The 14,243-nt window shown below is 42.7% G+C and overlaps 1 protein-coding gene across 9 annotated transcripts in view; it reads left to right on the forward strand.

The window, feature by feature from the left end:
- LOC137373923 (calcium/calmodulin-dependent protein kinase type II delta chain) overlaps positions 1-14,243 on the forward strand; it is a 485,051-nt gene that overhangs the window by 344,720 nt on the left and 126,088 nt on the right. For all 9 annotated transcript variants that reach the window (XM_068039605.1, XM_068039544.1, XM_068039577.1 and 6 more), the window contains exon 5: positions 3,962-4,027. In XM_068039605.1, the coding sequence (XP_067895706.1) occupies positions 3,962-4,027 (66 nt within the window). The remainder of the gene's footprint in view (positions 1-3,961; positions 4,028-14,243) is intronic.

A 14,243-nucleotide genomic window follows, 5' to 3' on the forward strand; every position in this document is an offset into this window, starting at 1 on the left:
GAAGATCGACACCATCCAGGACAAAGCAGCCTGCTTGATTGACCCCCCCCCCCCGTCCACCACCTTCACTCCCTCCACCACTGACGCATAGTGGCAGCAGTGTGTACCGTCTACAAGATGCACTGCAGCAGCACACCAAGGCTACTCAGGCAGCACCTTCCAAACCCACAACCACTACCACCTAGAAGGACAAGGGCATCAGACGCATGGGAACACCACCACCTGCATGTTCCCCTCCAAACCACACACAATCCTGACTTAAAACTATATCACTGCTCCTTCACTGTCGCTGAGTCAAAATCCTGGAACTCCCTTCCTAATAGCACTCTGGGTGTACCTACCCCAATTGGACTGCAGCGGTTGAAGAAGGCAGCTCACCACCACCTTCTCAAGGGCAATTAGGGATAGGCAATAAATGCTGGCCTGGCCAGTGACGCCCACATACCATGAAACAAATTTTTAAAAAATCCAGAACCCACTGAAGGCACTGGATACAGCAAAGGCTATGGGCCCTGACAACATTCTGGCAATACAACTGAAGACATGTGCTCCAGAACTAGCCACGCACCTAGCCAAGCTGTTGCAGTACAGCTGCAACACTGGCATCTACCCGGCCAAGTGGAAAATGTTCTGTCCACAAAAAGCACGACAAATACAACCTGGCTTATTATTGCCCTTTCAGTCTACTCTCGATCATCTGCAAAGTAATAGAAGGGGTCTTCGACAGCGCTATCAAGCATCACTTACTCAGCAATAACCAGCTTACTGAAACCCAGTTTGGTTCTGCCAGGGTCACTCAACTCCTGACCTCATTACAGCCTTAGTCCAAATGTGGAGAAAAGAGCTGAATTCCAGAGGTGAGAGTGACTGCCCTTGACATCACGGCAGCATTTGGCCAAGTATGGCATCGAGGAGCCCGAGCAAAATTGGAGTCAATGAGAATTGGGGAAATCTCTCCGCTGGTTGGAGTCATACCTAGCGCAAAGAAAGATGGTTGTGGTTGGTCAATCATCTCAGTCCCAGGACCTCACTTCAGGAGTTCCTCAGGGCAGTGTCCTTGGCCCAGCCATCTTCAGCTGCTTCATCAATGACATTCTCTCCATCAAAAGGTCAGAAGTGAGGCTGTTCGCTGATGATTACACAATGTTCAACACCGTTCACGACTCCTCAGATACTGAAGCAACCTGTGTCCATATGCAGCAGGACCAGCACAACATCCAGGCTTGGGCTGATAAGTGGCAAGTAACATTTGCACCACACAAGTGCCAGGCAATGGCCATCTCAAACAAGAGAGAATCTAATCATCTCCCATTGATGTTCAATGCCATTACCATCGCTGAAACCTCCACTATCAACATCCTGGGGGTTACCATTGACCAGAAACTGAAATGGACCAGCCACATAAATACCATGGCTACACGAGCTGCTCAGAGGATGGGAATTCTGCGGCGAGTAACTCCCCTCCTGACTGCCCAAAGCCTGTTCACCATCTACAAGGCACAAGTCAGAGGTGTGATGGAATATTCTCTACTTGCCTGGATGGGTGCAGCTCCAGTAACACTCAAGAAGCTCAACACCATCAGGGCAAAGAAGCCCATTTGATTGGCACCCCATTTACCACATTCCACATTCACTCCCTTCACCACTAATGCACAGTGGCATCAGTGTGTACCATCTACAAGATGCACTGCAGCAACTCACCAAGTCTCCTTCGAGAGCAACTTCCAAACCCGTAACCTCTAACACCTAGAAGGACAAGGGCAGCAGATGCATGGGAACACCACCACTTTCACTTCCCCTCCAAGCCACATACCATTTTGACTTTATCGCTGTTCCTTCACTGTCGCTAGGTCAAAATCCTGGAACTCCCATCCTAACAGCATTGTGGGTGTACCTATACCCCAAGGACCGCAGTAGTTCAAGAAGGCAGCTCATCGTTACCTTGTGCAGGGCAATTAGGGATGGGCAATAAATGCTGGCCTTGCCAGCGATGCCTACATCCCATGAACAAATAAAGAAAAACATACTTTACTGATGTTTACTTCTGTTCTAATTTCCTTAGTTGAGACAAATGTATCTAGATGTGTCTCCAGTCTTCATTTTTGAAGAATTCATTGAACAATATTTCCCAACTCATGGCCTTTTATAATAATTCTGACATACTTGACCCATAACTGATTTGCCTGTTTTCCATTTACTGCATGCATGGCTTAAAAAAACTTTGGATCACTTTTCTGCAGTCTTCAATCCTCCATTGCCTTAGCTTCCAATCTGAAGAAAAGGCAGAATATTGCTGGTGCTGGAAATTGGACACAAAAACAGAAAATCTATCTGTGGAGAGGTTAGACAGGCTAACATTTCAGGTGCATGAAGCCTTCGGACTTAAAATATTGACCTATCTGTGCTCTCCACAGATGTTCCCTGACCTGCTGGGTGTTTCCAGAATTTTCTTTTTTTTTTAGCTCACTTCAGAGTTCCACTGTAACTGTAGTTTTTTTTTTGTTGCTTTGTTTATAGATTATTTTTCACCTTTTCTTCAGAGGTATTAGCTTAGTATTGCTAGATTCTATTGTGCAGAGACATACTTCTGCATCTCTAAGTAAAGTCTTAAAAAGTATTTACTTCTATTTAATTTTGTTGTTGGCCATGTGAGCCGCATGGAAGATGGCAGGATCCCCAAGGACACATTGTACAGCGAGCTTGTCACTGGTATCAGACCCACCGGCCGTCCATGTCTCCGCTTTAAAGACATCTGCAAACGCGACATGAGGTCCTGTGACATTGATCACAAGTCGTGGGAGTCAGTTGCCAGCGATCGCCAGAGCTGGCGGGCAACCATAAAGGCGGGGCTAAAGTGTGGCAAGTTGAAGAGACTTAGCAGTTGGCAGGAAAAAAGACAGAAGCGCAAGGGGAGAGCCAACTGTGTAACAGCTCTGACAACCAATTTTATCTGCAGCACCTGTGGAAGAGTCTGTCACTCTAGTATTGGCCTTTATAGCCACTCCAGGCGCTGCTCCACAAACCACTGACCACCCGCAGGCTTACCCATTGTCTCCTGAGACAAGGAGGCCAAAGAAGAAGAAGACTTCCTATTTAATTCTTCCTGAAGATTTTTTAATGTTTTGTCTCATTATGTTTCCTCCTACTTCTTCAGACTACTTGCCTTGCAAATTGCAGATGAAGCCTACACGGACTTTGTATGTATTCTAGGCAGGTTTTACTTTTGCAATGAAGCTACCTTACCCATGTAGAGATCAAGTAAATTATCAATATAGCTGTCTAAGCATGAAGAATGATCCTTAAAAACTAATTTCTGTAAGATTTGAGAAGCATTGCTCTTGACAATTAATGTGTGATAAAAGGGAAAAACAAAACACTTTGAGTGAAAGTTTGCAAACCTTAATTTCCTGGCACACAGCATTTTTAATGTCAAAAAAAACTCTACGGCAGCTAGCATTGACTTTTTTTCTGGTATTCTTCTCCCCCTCCTCACATGGGTCTGATACTGGTATATTTTGTTATAATGGGGATTGTACAGGATATCCACAATACACTCTAGATTTATCCAACTTAAGGAGAAACAGCACAGTGACGAGGCATGTAGTTAAGCCATTCAGAATTATTATAAGGCATAAAACTACATATAAGTAAATAAATAAATAGACTTAGACACTTGCTAGACTAAGCATAATAACACTTTTGTTACATACATAAGGCCTCCCACGTATGGAGACAAATGGATGTAACATGCAGGACTTTGTCACTTGTGTTAGATCCTTAAGATCATTGTGTATGTACAGCAGACCACGGAGAGATGTTTTAAGAGGTATGTGGATTTTGCTTTGTTGGTTAATATTGATGTTTAACAGGCAAAGTAGCTTGACATAAAATATGCAATGTGTTGGTGCTTTCTTCTTTAGGAAAGAGTACTAATCACTTGTGTGCAATATTTGTTTCTTAGAGTTACTGGAGGAGAATTATTTGAAGACATTGTGGCCAGAGAATACTATAGTGAAGCAGATGCCAGGTAAGCTTGTTCATTTTAATGCAAGACTCTTAGGCCTGGAAATACCTCAGGGTTGTTCCAAGGAGTTTCCTCTCATTAGTTACTACACCATGTTTTCTCAGATTTATGAAAATCTTTCTCTGAGTGTACACTGCTTAATCAGATTGAAGCCAAATTTAATGCAGCAAAATCGTGAATCTTTTTATTGCACAATTGAACTTTACTGAAACCAATTTTAAAAATGCAGTTGTCGGCCTGTTGCTACAATATAGCACCAAGCTCATTTTCATTTATTGGTTCCAAATAATTTTTTTTAAGATGAAGCAAATGATTATTTTCTAAGTTTTACCGTGACTATGCATGTGATTTTGCTTTTTTTAAAAACAAACACATTCCATTTCTGAAACATTTTTTGCGGTGGTGGGAGAAAGCCAAGGTGTTTTTACAAATTATGTTGATTTCATATAAAATGGCTAATGCCTTAATTTTTGCATTTTTATTCCAAGGATTAATAATTATAATCTCAAATACAACTGAGAAACAATTCATACCTGATAAATAGAAAATCTTAAGCATTAAAGGTTGGGATAAATTAAATTATGTGCTACATATTAAGTCTGTACTTTAAATTGCTACTCAGCCAACAAATAAAAACATTAAAATATACATTAAAACAATTTTTGTAAAGAAATCCTGATGTAAAAATGAATCTAAATATGTAATGCTTTCAGAATATGTTGGAAGATATCTGCTATTGATGTACAGGTACAGTTTCTGCTTTGGGTGCAATTGGTGATCTGGATGCAAATTACACCCTTTTTGAAAAGTCGTTCTTTTCCCACCATCCTGCCCTCCCACCCCCCCAACCGCTCCCCAAAACTGCTTAAACTCATTGGAATATCGCTGAATGCAAAATCTGCCATGAACCAACACAATCAGGCATTGTTTTAAACATTTTTTTAAAATATTGCTTTAAAAATATTCCTCAATATATTTCACTGCTGTAACTTGGTGCAGTTTGATTAATACAGCTAGAAAAGGGTGTATCACAAAAAAAGCACTTTTCACCACATTTGTCAATCTACCATCTGTGAGTAACCCAACTTTAAATTAATGAAAATGACTATTTAAAAATATAGAACTATTTTCTCGTTATATTGATGTACAATAGTTTTTTTTTTAATTGTTTAACATTTTTTAAAGGGTAGCTATTAGTGTCCTTGCACCCAAAAGATCCAGCGTACTTTTTAGAGCCTACTCGATGGCCCACAAATGAATGCAATTTGTGGAATCTCCCAATAGTGATTGGAAGCATGGCCAATTTTGTGGCCAAGGCCAGCTTTAGTGCAATGATTTTAAAACTAGTGCAAAAGATTATGGAAACTTGCTGAAACTTGTTCAATTTGCACAAAATTCTTTTGGGGCATCAGTGTGCCATAAAAGGGAAAATGGAGTGGAAATTCCAGGACCTAATGTTCTGAATGCATTGAGTTTAGGGGCAAACTTCTTGATTTCTTTAAACAGTTTTATTTCCTTTTTCCCAGTTGCATTAATTATATTGCCATAAACTCAACAATTTAAAATAAAACCATGAATGGGATACAAAATTCCATGCGGCAGAGCAGTTTTTAATATTTCTGAAATAAGAAGGATCAATCAAGAGTATGAAAAGTATTAAAGTTCTACCTTGCCCATAGGATATCATGCATATGGTGGCATTCTGACTGATATTTCAATTGTGGAAAATACCATAACACGATAAAAAGTATTTCGCAAGAGAAACAGTTCCCCAATCTTCAATTAGAATCTGTGATTGTGTTAATAGGGGATTACATACTTAAACTTTAGCACTCAAACCTTCAACTGTTTTCACATATTTAGAAATAAATTGGGGTAAATCATTTCAGAAATGGAAACTACTGAGACATTCTTGAGTATTTAAACTACTTGCATTCCTGCTCTTTCATTATGCTCGGATTTATGCCTTTTATTTTTACAGCTAATTTGAAAGTTATGGATTATGAATAATGGAAATTGAAATTTGCTGTAAACGAGTGCAATAATGCTTGGTTTCTTGGTATAGAATTCATTTTCCATTTCTTTTAATCCTAATTCTAAATATCTAATAAGGGGACATTCTGTACATAGTTCATTCTGTAAGCTTATAACTTTTTTAATTAAAATGGACCAATTCCTCGTTTATTTTAACCTCTACATAGTGATGAAAAGGCCATCATCCCATTTGGGAAAGCTTACTTGAACATTTCCTCCTTAAAGAGTTCATTGCTATAAGGGAACATAGTGATTAGTTAGGCAGTCTCATGTGGCATTGCACACGGCGAGTCTAGATCAATGTGGTCTTCTGGTGAAGTGGAATTAGAGGACGGGAAATAATAGGACCAGGGTAAAACTTAATTCTGACTCACTTTTTGAAATCGTACATACTGCCCTAGCTTTTATATTTAAAGTATAAATTCCTAGGCAAACATTGATAATGGAGACTGTCTATGTAAACTTGTCATAATATAATTATACCCCCCTGCCAGTGTTAATATTGCATCACCTCCACTGGAGAGAAAGTGTTATGATGGCAACTTTATGCAGCATGTTTCCATCATTAATGTACATAGAATTTATAATAGAAAGAAGTGACAAGAACTGTGTGCAGATGTAGTACCACTTTCTCCACTATATATAGAGGATTTTTAATTTTGGAAGTGTAGTGTAGTTTTTACACCTGTTGTAAACTGATCTGGCTGTCAGCATACAAAAAAAACCACTTTGCTTAATTGGTCCTTTCATGGCAGAAGAATTTTAAAGAAAAAAATAGATTTGCATTTCTAAAGCACCTTTCATGACCTCAAGATGTCCTATAGTACTTTACAGCTAATGAAGCACTTTATGAACGTGTAGTCACCATTGTAATGTAGGAAACACGACAACCAATTTGTGCACAGCAAGCTCCAGCAAACCACCAGACCTGGTCAACATTCAGGTTTGGGCTGATATGTGGCAAATAACATTTGCGTCACATACATGCCAGGCAATGACCCATTTCCAACAAGAGAGAGAGAGAGCCGGACCATCTCCCCTTGACATTCAATGACATTGCCATCACTGAATTCCCCACCATCAACCTCCTTACGGTCGCCATTAACCAGAAACTTAACTGGCCACGTAAATACTGAGACTATGAGCGCAGGTCAGAGGCTGGGCATTCTGTGGTACTTGACTCACCTCCTGACTCCTCAAAGTCCATCTATCATCTACAAGGCACAGGTCAGGAGGTGATGGAATACTCTTCAATTGTCTGGATGAGCATAGCTACAATAACACTTGAGAAGTTTGACACCATCCAGGACAAAGCAGCCCACTTAATTGGCACCCCATCCATCACCTTAAACATTCACTCCCTCCACCACTGATAATCTGCAAGATACACTGCAGCAACCCGCCAAGGCTCCTTCAACAGCACCTTCCAAGCCCACAATCTCTATCGCCCAGAAGGACAAGGGCAGCAGACACATGGGAATACCACCACCTGGAAGTTTTCCTCCAAGCCATGCACTGTCCTGACTTGGAACTATATTACCATTCTTTCGCTGTTGCTGGATCAAATATCTGGAACACCCTTCCTAACAGCACTGTGGGTGTACCTACCCCACATGGACTGCAGCAATTCAAGAAGGCAGCTCACCATCGGCGCACTGTGGCTGTAATCTGTACCATCTACAGAATGCACTGCTGCAACTCACCAAGGATTCTTTGACAGCACCTCACAAACCTACGACCTCTATTGAGAAAGACAAGGGCAACAGATGCATGGGAACACCATTACTTCCAAGTTCCCCTCAAAGTCACACACCATCCTGACTTGGAACTGTATTGCCAGTCTTTCACTGTTGCCTGGTCAAAACCTCGGTGCTGGCTACCTTCACCACATGGACTGCAGCAGTTCTAGGAGGGTGCTCATCACCACCGTCTCAACGGCAATTAGAGATGGGCAATGCTGTGACACTCGCATCCCGAGAACAAATATAAAAAATGACAGCAATGTGATAATGATCAGATAATCTGTTTTAGTGATGTTGATTGAGGGTTAAATATTAGTACCATGGGATTTTTGTGTCCACCTGAGAAAGCAGCCACATTCTTGCATTAATATTGCATCAGAAAGACAGCACCTCCAACTGTGCAGCACTCCCTTGGTAATGCATTGGAGAATCAGCATCGATTTTTTTTTTTTGTGCTCAGGTCTCTGGACTGGGACTTGAATCCCTAAACTATTGATTCCGAGTCGAGAGTGCCACTAACTAAGTCACAGCTGACTCTTTTGTGAAGATTTGTAATAGTTTAAACATTTTTTTCCCTTGAGTTTTTGATCTATGCTAAGTCATCAGCACTCAGAACTTGTTTTCATACTCTTATTCGGTTATTTGCCTGCATTCAATGTTAGCACCTGCTTTCAAGGCTGCATATCTTTTCCCATGACTGGTGCCCGAGATGTATTTTTACATGAATTCTCATTGCAAGCTCGCCACTAAGGATATTGTCAGCATCACATTTGATAGAAATAATTTGCCAATCCATATGGTTGTCTTTAATGAGATGTTATGCCTTTGAGCATATTACAGCTCTGATTGAATAAGGAAGGTTACAGTGGAGCAACCCACTGGAACTACACTAGTTGCATCATGATCTATGATGATACAATCCCAGGGGGGAAATGTTGGGATTCTGTGAGTCTTTCAAATCCTCCCATAGCTTAAACTAAACCTGTACCGAAATTCAGAGCTCTAAAGACATGCTATTATCTACTGAATCCAAGACCTTTCAGAGTTTCTGAGCACTGTTTTTAGAATGGATCTGAATATTCCATGATTAATAAGATGCCAAAATAGAGCCAGTCTCAAAAGGAACGGTTTCACTAGTTTTGGATGGCTGTGTATTTGGAGTATGAACTTCATTCAAAAACTGACAGACCACACTGATGAGAAATAAATTCTTAAATTATGTATTTATATGCAATGATGTCGACAACTAGCATTTCAGGTTAGGAACGTCTCAGTGAACTTTGTCAATTACTGTGTAGTAGTTTTATTGAATCTTTGAGGATTCAAATCTTTTCATCCTGATACATAGCTTTCAGACAATATGTATTTTGGTGGCAGTCATTGTGGTGGGCTTCAATAGAATGTCTGTCCTCTGACTTAGCAAACTAACATATCAAGCATTCAGAAAGATGTGAGGAAGACATTAAAATGAAAGTTTTTACAAAGTAAGAGAGAGTATTTTTGAACCTTTTCATAGAACAGTTTACTGTAATCAATTAAGCAGTTCATGAAATGTATATATAAATGCCTATACTCTTTTGAGTTTGGAAGAATGAGAGATGATCTCATTGAAACAAAGAAGCTTCTGAAGGGGCTTGATAGGGTAGACACTGAGTGGTCATTTCCCCTGGCTGGGGAATCAAAACCATGGGGGCATAGCCTCAGGATAAGGGGACAATCATTTAGGATTGAGATGAGGAAGAATCCCTTCACTGAAAAGGTTGTGAAGCTTTGGGATCATCTGCCCCAGAGGATTGTGGATGCTTCAATTTGGATATATTTAAGGCTGAGATAGACAGGATTTTGGTTTCTCAGGGGAACAAGGGATATGGAGAGCGGGCAGGAAAATGGAGCTGAGGCAGAAGATCAGCCATGATAGTATCGAATGGTGGAGCAGGCTTGAGGGGCCATTTGGTCTTCTCCTGTTTCATATATTCATATATATAAAATCCTTTTAGCAAACTCAGTCCATTCACTCAAGTGGAACTAGTGTTGTGCAGAAATGATACAGATGGACCAAGAAAACCTAAAGTTATGTCCAAAAATTAATGGCCAAGTTCAGACCTTTATTAGTCGTCCCCTAAAGTTTTTTTTTGAAAAATGAAAAGCAATCCAAATTTACAGTTAATTGGATGTAAAAATTGAATATTATAGATTTATTTTGATGAAAAGTCATTTTATTAGTGCTTCCACCTTGAAAGCTTAAAACTAATTCCGTTAAATATTTTGTTTGAGTCTTTTTGCTGTCATTATTCCTCCTTTTTGTACATCATTGTCTGGAATTGGGGGAGAGTATCATCACATAGTGACTATGTTACTGGACTAGCAAACCAGAGGCCTGGACTAATGCTCTGCTGACATGGGACAGGATTTTTAATGCTCGCTGTGGGCGGGAGCGGGTGTGTGTGTGATTTAAAGATCATGTTCTCAGAGGTCAGCACTGGGTCCCGCTGCCTCTAGAACGTGACGCCAGGAGGGAGGAAAGGGTAACCCTGCACGCCTCAACTAAGTGCCTGTTGAGCTCATTGAGGAGTTCATTAACAGGCTTGTCAGCAGCAGTTTTCAATTTTTAAAGGAAGGGCATAGGAAAAACACCATGTTTGGAACACACAAGGGTGTACAAGTCGTGAACACTGTGGGAGGCCATGAGGGCTATGGGAAGGGCTGATTAAAGTAATGCAGAGGCACAAAATAAAGCTCTGCTGCTTCAAAAGTGTCATGGAGTAACCATTGTTAGAGCTGAAAGACTTTTGCTTTTCCTAGTGTTGAGTGGCAGGAATTTGGCGAGGGATGTGAGGCCGCTGGCATCAATTGGGCAGCTGGGGTTGCCGGAGAAGGCCTTGTGAAAGAACAAACCCCAGCTGACGGGATTCAGATGGGAAGACGCGACTTTGACATTGGACGGAGCAGCCAGGGTGAGCTGCAACAGATGCAACCTCCTGGCCAGCAGGAGGACCGAGGAACACAGCAGGAAGTTGCAAGGAGAAAAAGCGTTATTCAACACATCAGGTCTATTGCCTAAGAGCTAGCTACCTGCAAATGACAGAGCGCTAGTGCCATAGAAGACTACACCTATCCAGGCAAATGGCCTCGGGCCTTTGTGCTCTGATCCACGGTGACCTGAGCCCTCGCAGCCCCCATGGCAGTCCCTTACCTGCAGCTGTCAATGAATTTCTATGTAACCGGGCCATTCCAGGGTGCAGCTATGGACCCAGGTGGCATCTCACAGTCAGCAGTTCATAACGCAATCAGGAAGGTCACAGGTGCCATATTCAGGCAGATGGGAGACTATATCCACTTTGACACAGATGGGCCCTCACAGGCACAGAAGGCATTGGGTTTTGCCTCCATCACTGGATTCTCCCAGGCACCCATGTGGCCATCAAGGCTCCCAATGAGGTCAGTGAGATCTATCAACAGGAAGGGCTTCCACTTCCTCAACATCCAACCGGTCTGTGACCAGAACAAGAGCTTCCTCCATGTGTCTGCTGCTTTCTTGGCAACTGACTGCTTCATCCTCCTCCTGTCCAGGATGGCTCAGATCTTCATTCCATCCAGCAAAATGTGTGGATGGATCCAAGGTGACAAGGGAAATCCCTTGAAGAGGTGACTGCTGACCCTCCCCCCCCCCATGGGACCCCCAGACAGATGCACAGAGGCCATAAAACCAATTCCACCTGCTCAGCCAGCCAACAATTGAACAGGCCATCAGGTTTCTGCAGATGCGATTCTGGTGTCTGGATTGGTCAGTTGGCACCCTCCAATACCCTCCTGTAAGGCCTTGATCATTGTGGTGGCCTGCTGCACTCTCCATAACTTGGCCCTCCCGAGAGGCGTGAGCCTTGAGGGCAGTGAGGCCCTGAAAGGAGACAGCTCATCATGGGAGGAGCAGGAGGTAAGAGAGGAGGAGGAAGAGGGGCCAGAGGGGAATATTACTGAACAGCAAGGTGCCCCTGCTGTACGATAAGGTGGCCTTCCCCTGCCACCATCCAGGAAGTGCACCTCCGTCCTGTCCTCTCCCTCACTACTTCTAGCATTAGATCCAGGTTGTAATAATGAAGTGAGTATTTGCCCTGCCCCTAGTGCCAGGCATCCAGCTCTTCTGTGACATCTCACTTCCCTCTGGTGAAGTGCAAAGTTTTGGCACAAAACACAGTCTTTCCCTGAGAACAACCAGCAGCCTCAGTCATGGCTGCCGTGGTGTGTCTGTGTGAGCCCCACACTTCATCTGACACACTCTATTCTTGACCCCACTGGCTCTAAGTGGACAGAAACACATCTTCAACCAATTAAGGACTCACCCATTTGAGAATCTGAATCTGAAACACTCTCCCACCAGAGGCAGGTTTCTGACCCAAAACCAGACTAAGCTCCTGTTTTCCATGTCCATAATGAAAATCCAGCCCATGAGTTCAGTCCCACCGCGGCAGCTGGGGGAATTTAAATTCAGTTCATTGAATAAATCTGGAATAAAAAGTTTGTCTCAGTAATGGTGACCAAGAAACTACTAGATTATCGTAAAAATACCCATCTGGATCACTAATATCCATTAGGGAAGGAAATCTATTGTCCTTATTCAGACTGGCCATTATGTGACTTTAAACGCACAGCAATTTGGTTGACTTGTAATATCCTCAGAAATGGCCAAGCCACTCAATTATATCAAACTGCTATGAAAAAGTCTAATCAGAATAAATTGGTTGGACCACCAGGCCTAGGCATCAGACACAACAAAGGCACACCCAACCCAGTCAACCCTGACATCTGGGTACTTGTGCTAAAATAAGGAGAGCTGTCCCACAGACTCAAGCAACAGCCCGACATAGTCATATTCACAGAAACATACCTTTCAGCCAATGTCCCAGACTTCTCAATCATCGTCCCTGTGTATGTCCTGTCCCACCGGCAGGACAAGCCCACCGGAGGTGGCAGCACAGTGGTATACAGATGGGAGGTGGGGCGTTGGCAGTGGTATACAGTTGGGAGGGTGGGGCGTTGGCAGTGGTATACAGTTGGGAGGGTGGGGCGTTGGGAGTCCTCAACATTGAATCTGGAATCAAGTTTCGTGGCATCAAATCAAACATGGGCAAGGAGACCTCCTGCTGATAACCACCTACCACACTCCCTCAACTGATGAATAAGTACCTCTCCAAGCTGAGTACTACTTGGAAGAGCACTAAAGGTAGCAAGGGCACAAATTTATTCTGGATGGGGAACATCTGTGCCCATCAAGAATGGCTTGTAGCACCACTAATGGCTGAGCCAACCAAATTCTGAAGGACATAACTGTCAGACTGGACCTGCAGCAGGTGATGAGAGAACCAACATGAAGGAGAAATCTACTTGACCTCATCGTCATTGTCTACCTGTCGCAGGCACATCTATCCATGACAGTATTAGTAGGAGTGACCAGTACATAGTCCTTTTGGATGTGAAGCCCTGTCTTCACACTGAGGATACCCTTCATTGTGTTGTGTGGAACTACCACCATGCTGATAGATTCAGAACAGATCTAGCAGCTCAAAACTGGACATGCATGAGGTGCTGTGGGACATCAGCAACAGAATCGTATTCCACCACAATCTGTAATCTCATGACCCAGAATATCCCTCACTTTACCATAATCATCAACTCAGGGAACCCAGCCTGCTTCAATGAAGAGTGTAGGAGAGCATGCCAGGAGCAGCACCAGGCATATCTAAAAATGAGGTGCCAACCTGGTGAAGTGGCTGCAACACAGGACTAAGCAGCATAATATAGACAGATCTAAGCAATCCCACCACCAACATATCAGATCAAAGTTCTGCTGCATCCAGCTGTGAATGGTGGTGGACATGTATAAAAGGAGGAGAAGGCTCCATGAACATCCCAATCCTCGATGATGGCAGAGCCCAGCACGTTAGTGCAAAAATAAAGGCTGAAGTGTTTCCTACCATCTTCAGTCAGAATTGCTGAGTGGATAATCCTTCTGCTTCCTTCTGAGATCCCCAGCATCACAGAAGCCAGTCTTCAGCCAGTTCAATTCACTTTTCATATCAAGAAACGGTCGAATGCCCTGGATACATCAAAGGTTCCAACAACATCCAGACTGTAGTGCTAAAAACGTGTTCCAGAACTAGCCGTACCTCTAGACAAGCTGTTCCAGTACAGCTACAGCACGCATCTACTTGACAATGTGGAAAAGTGCCCAGATGTGTCCAGTCCAGAAAAAACAGGACAAATCTAATCTGGTCAATTATTGCCCATCAGACTACTCCCAATGATCAGCAAAGTGATAGCAATGTCATTGACGGTACTACTAAGGGCACTGACTCATCAATAACCTGCTTGCCAGTGATCAGTTTGGGTTCTGCCAGGGCAACTCAACTCCATATCTCATTATAGTCTTTGTCCAAACATGGGAC

The sequence above is a fragment of the Heterodontus francisci genome, chromosome 1, assembly GCF_036365525.1.
Source record: "Heterodontus francisci isolate sHetFra1 chromosome 1, sHetFra1.hap1, whole genome shotgun sequence".
In the NCBI taxonomy this organism is placed as follows: domain Eukaryota; kingdom Metazoa; phylum Chordata; class Chondrichthyes; order Heterodontiformes; family Heterodontidae; genus Heterodontus; species Heterodontus francisci.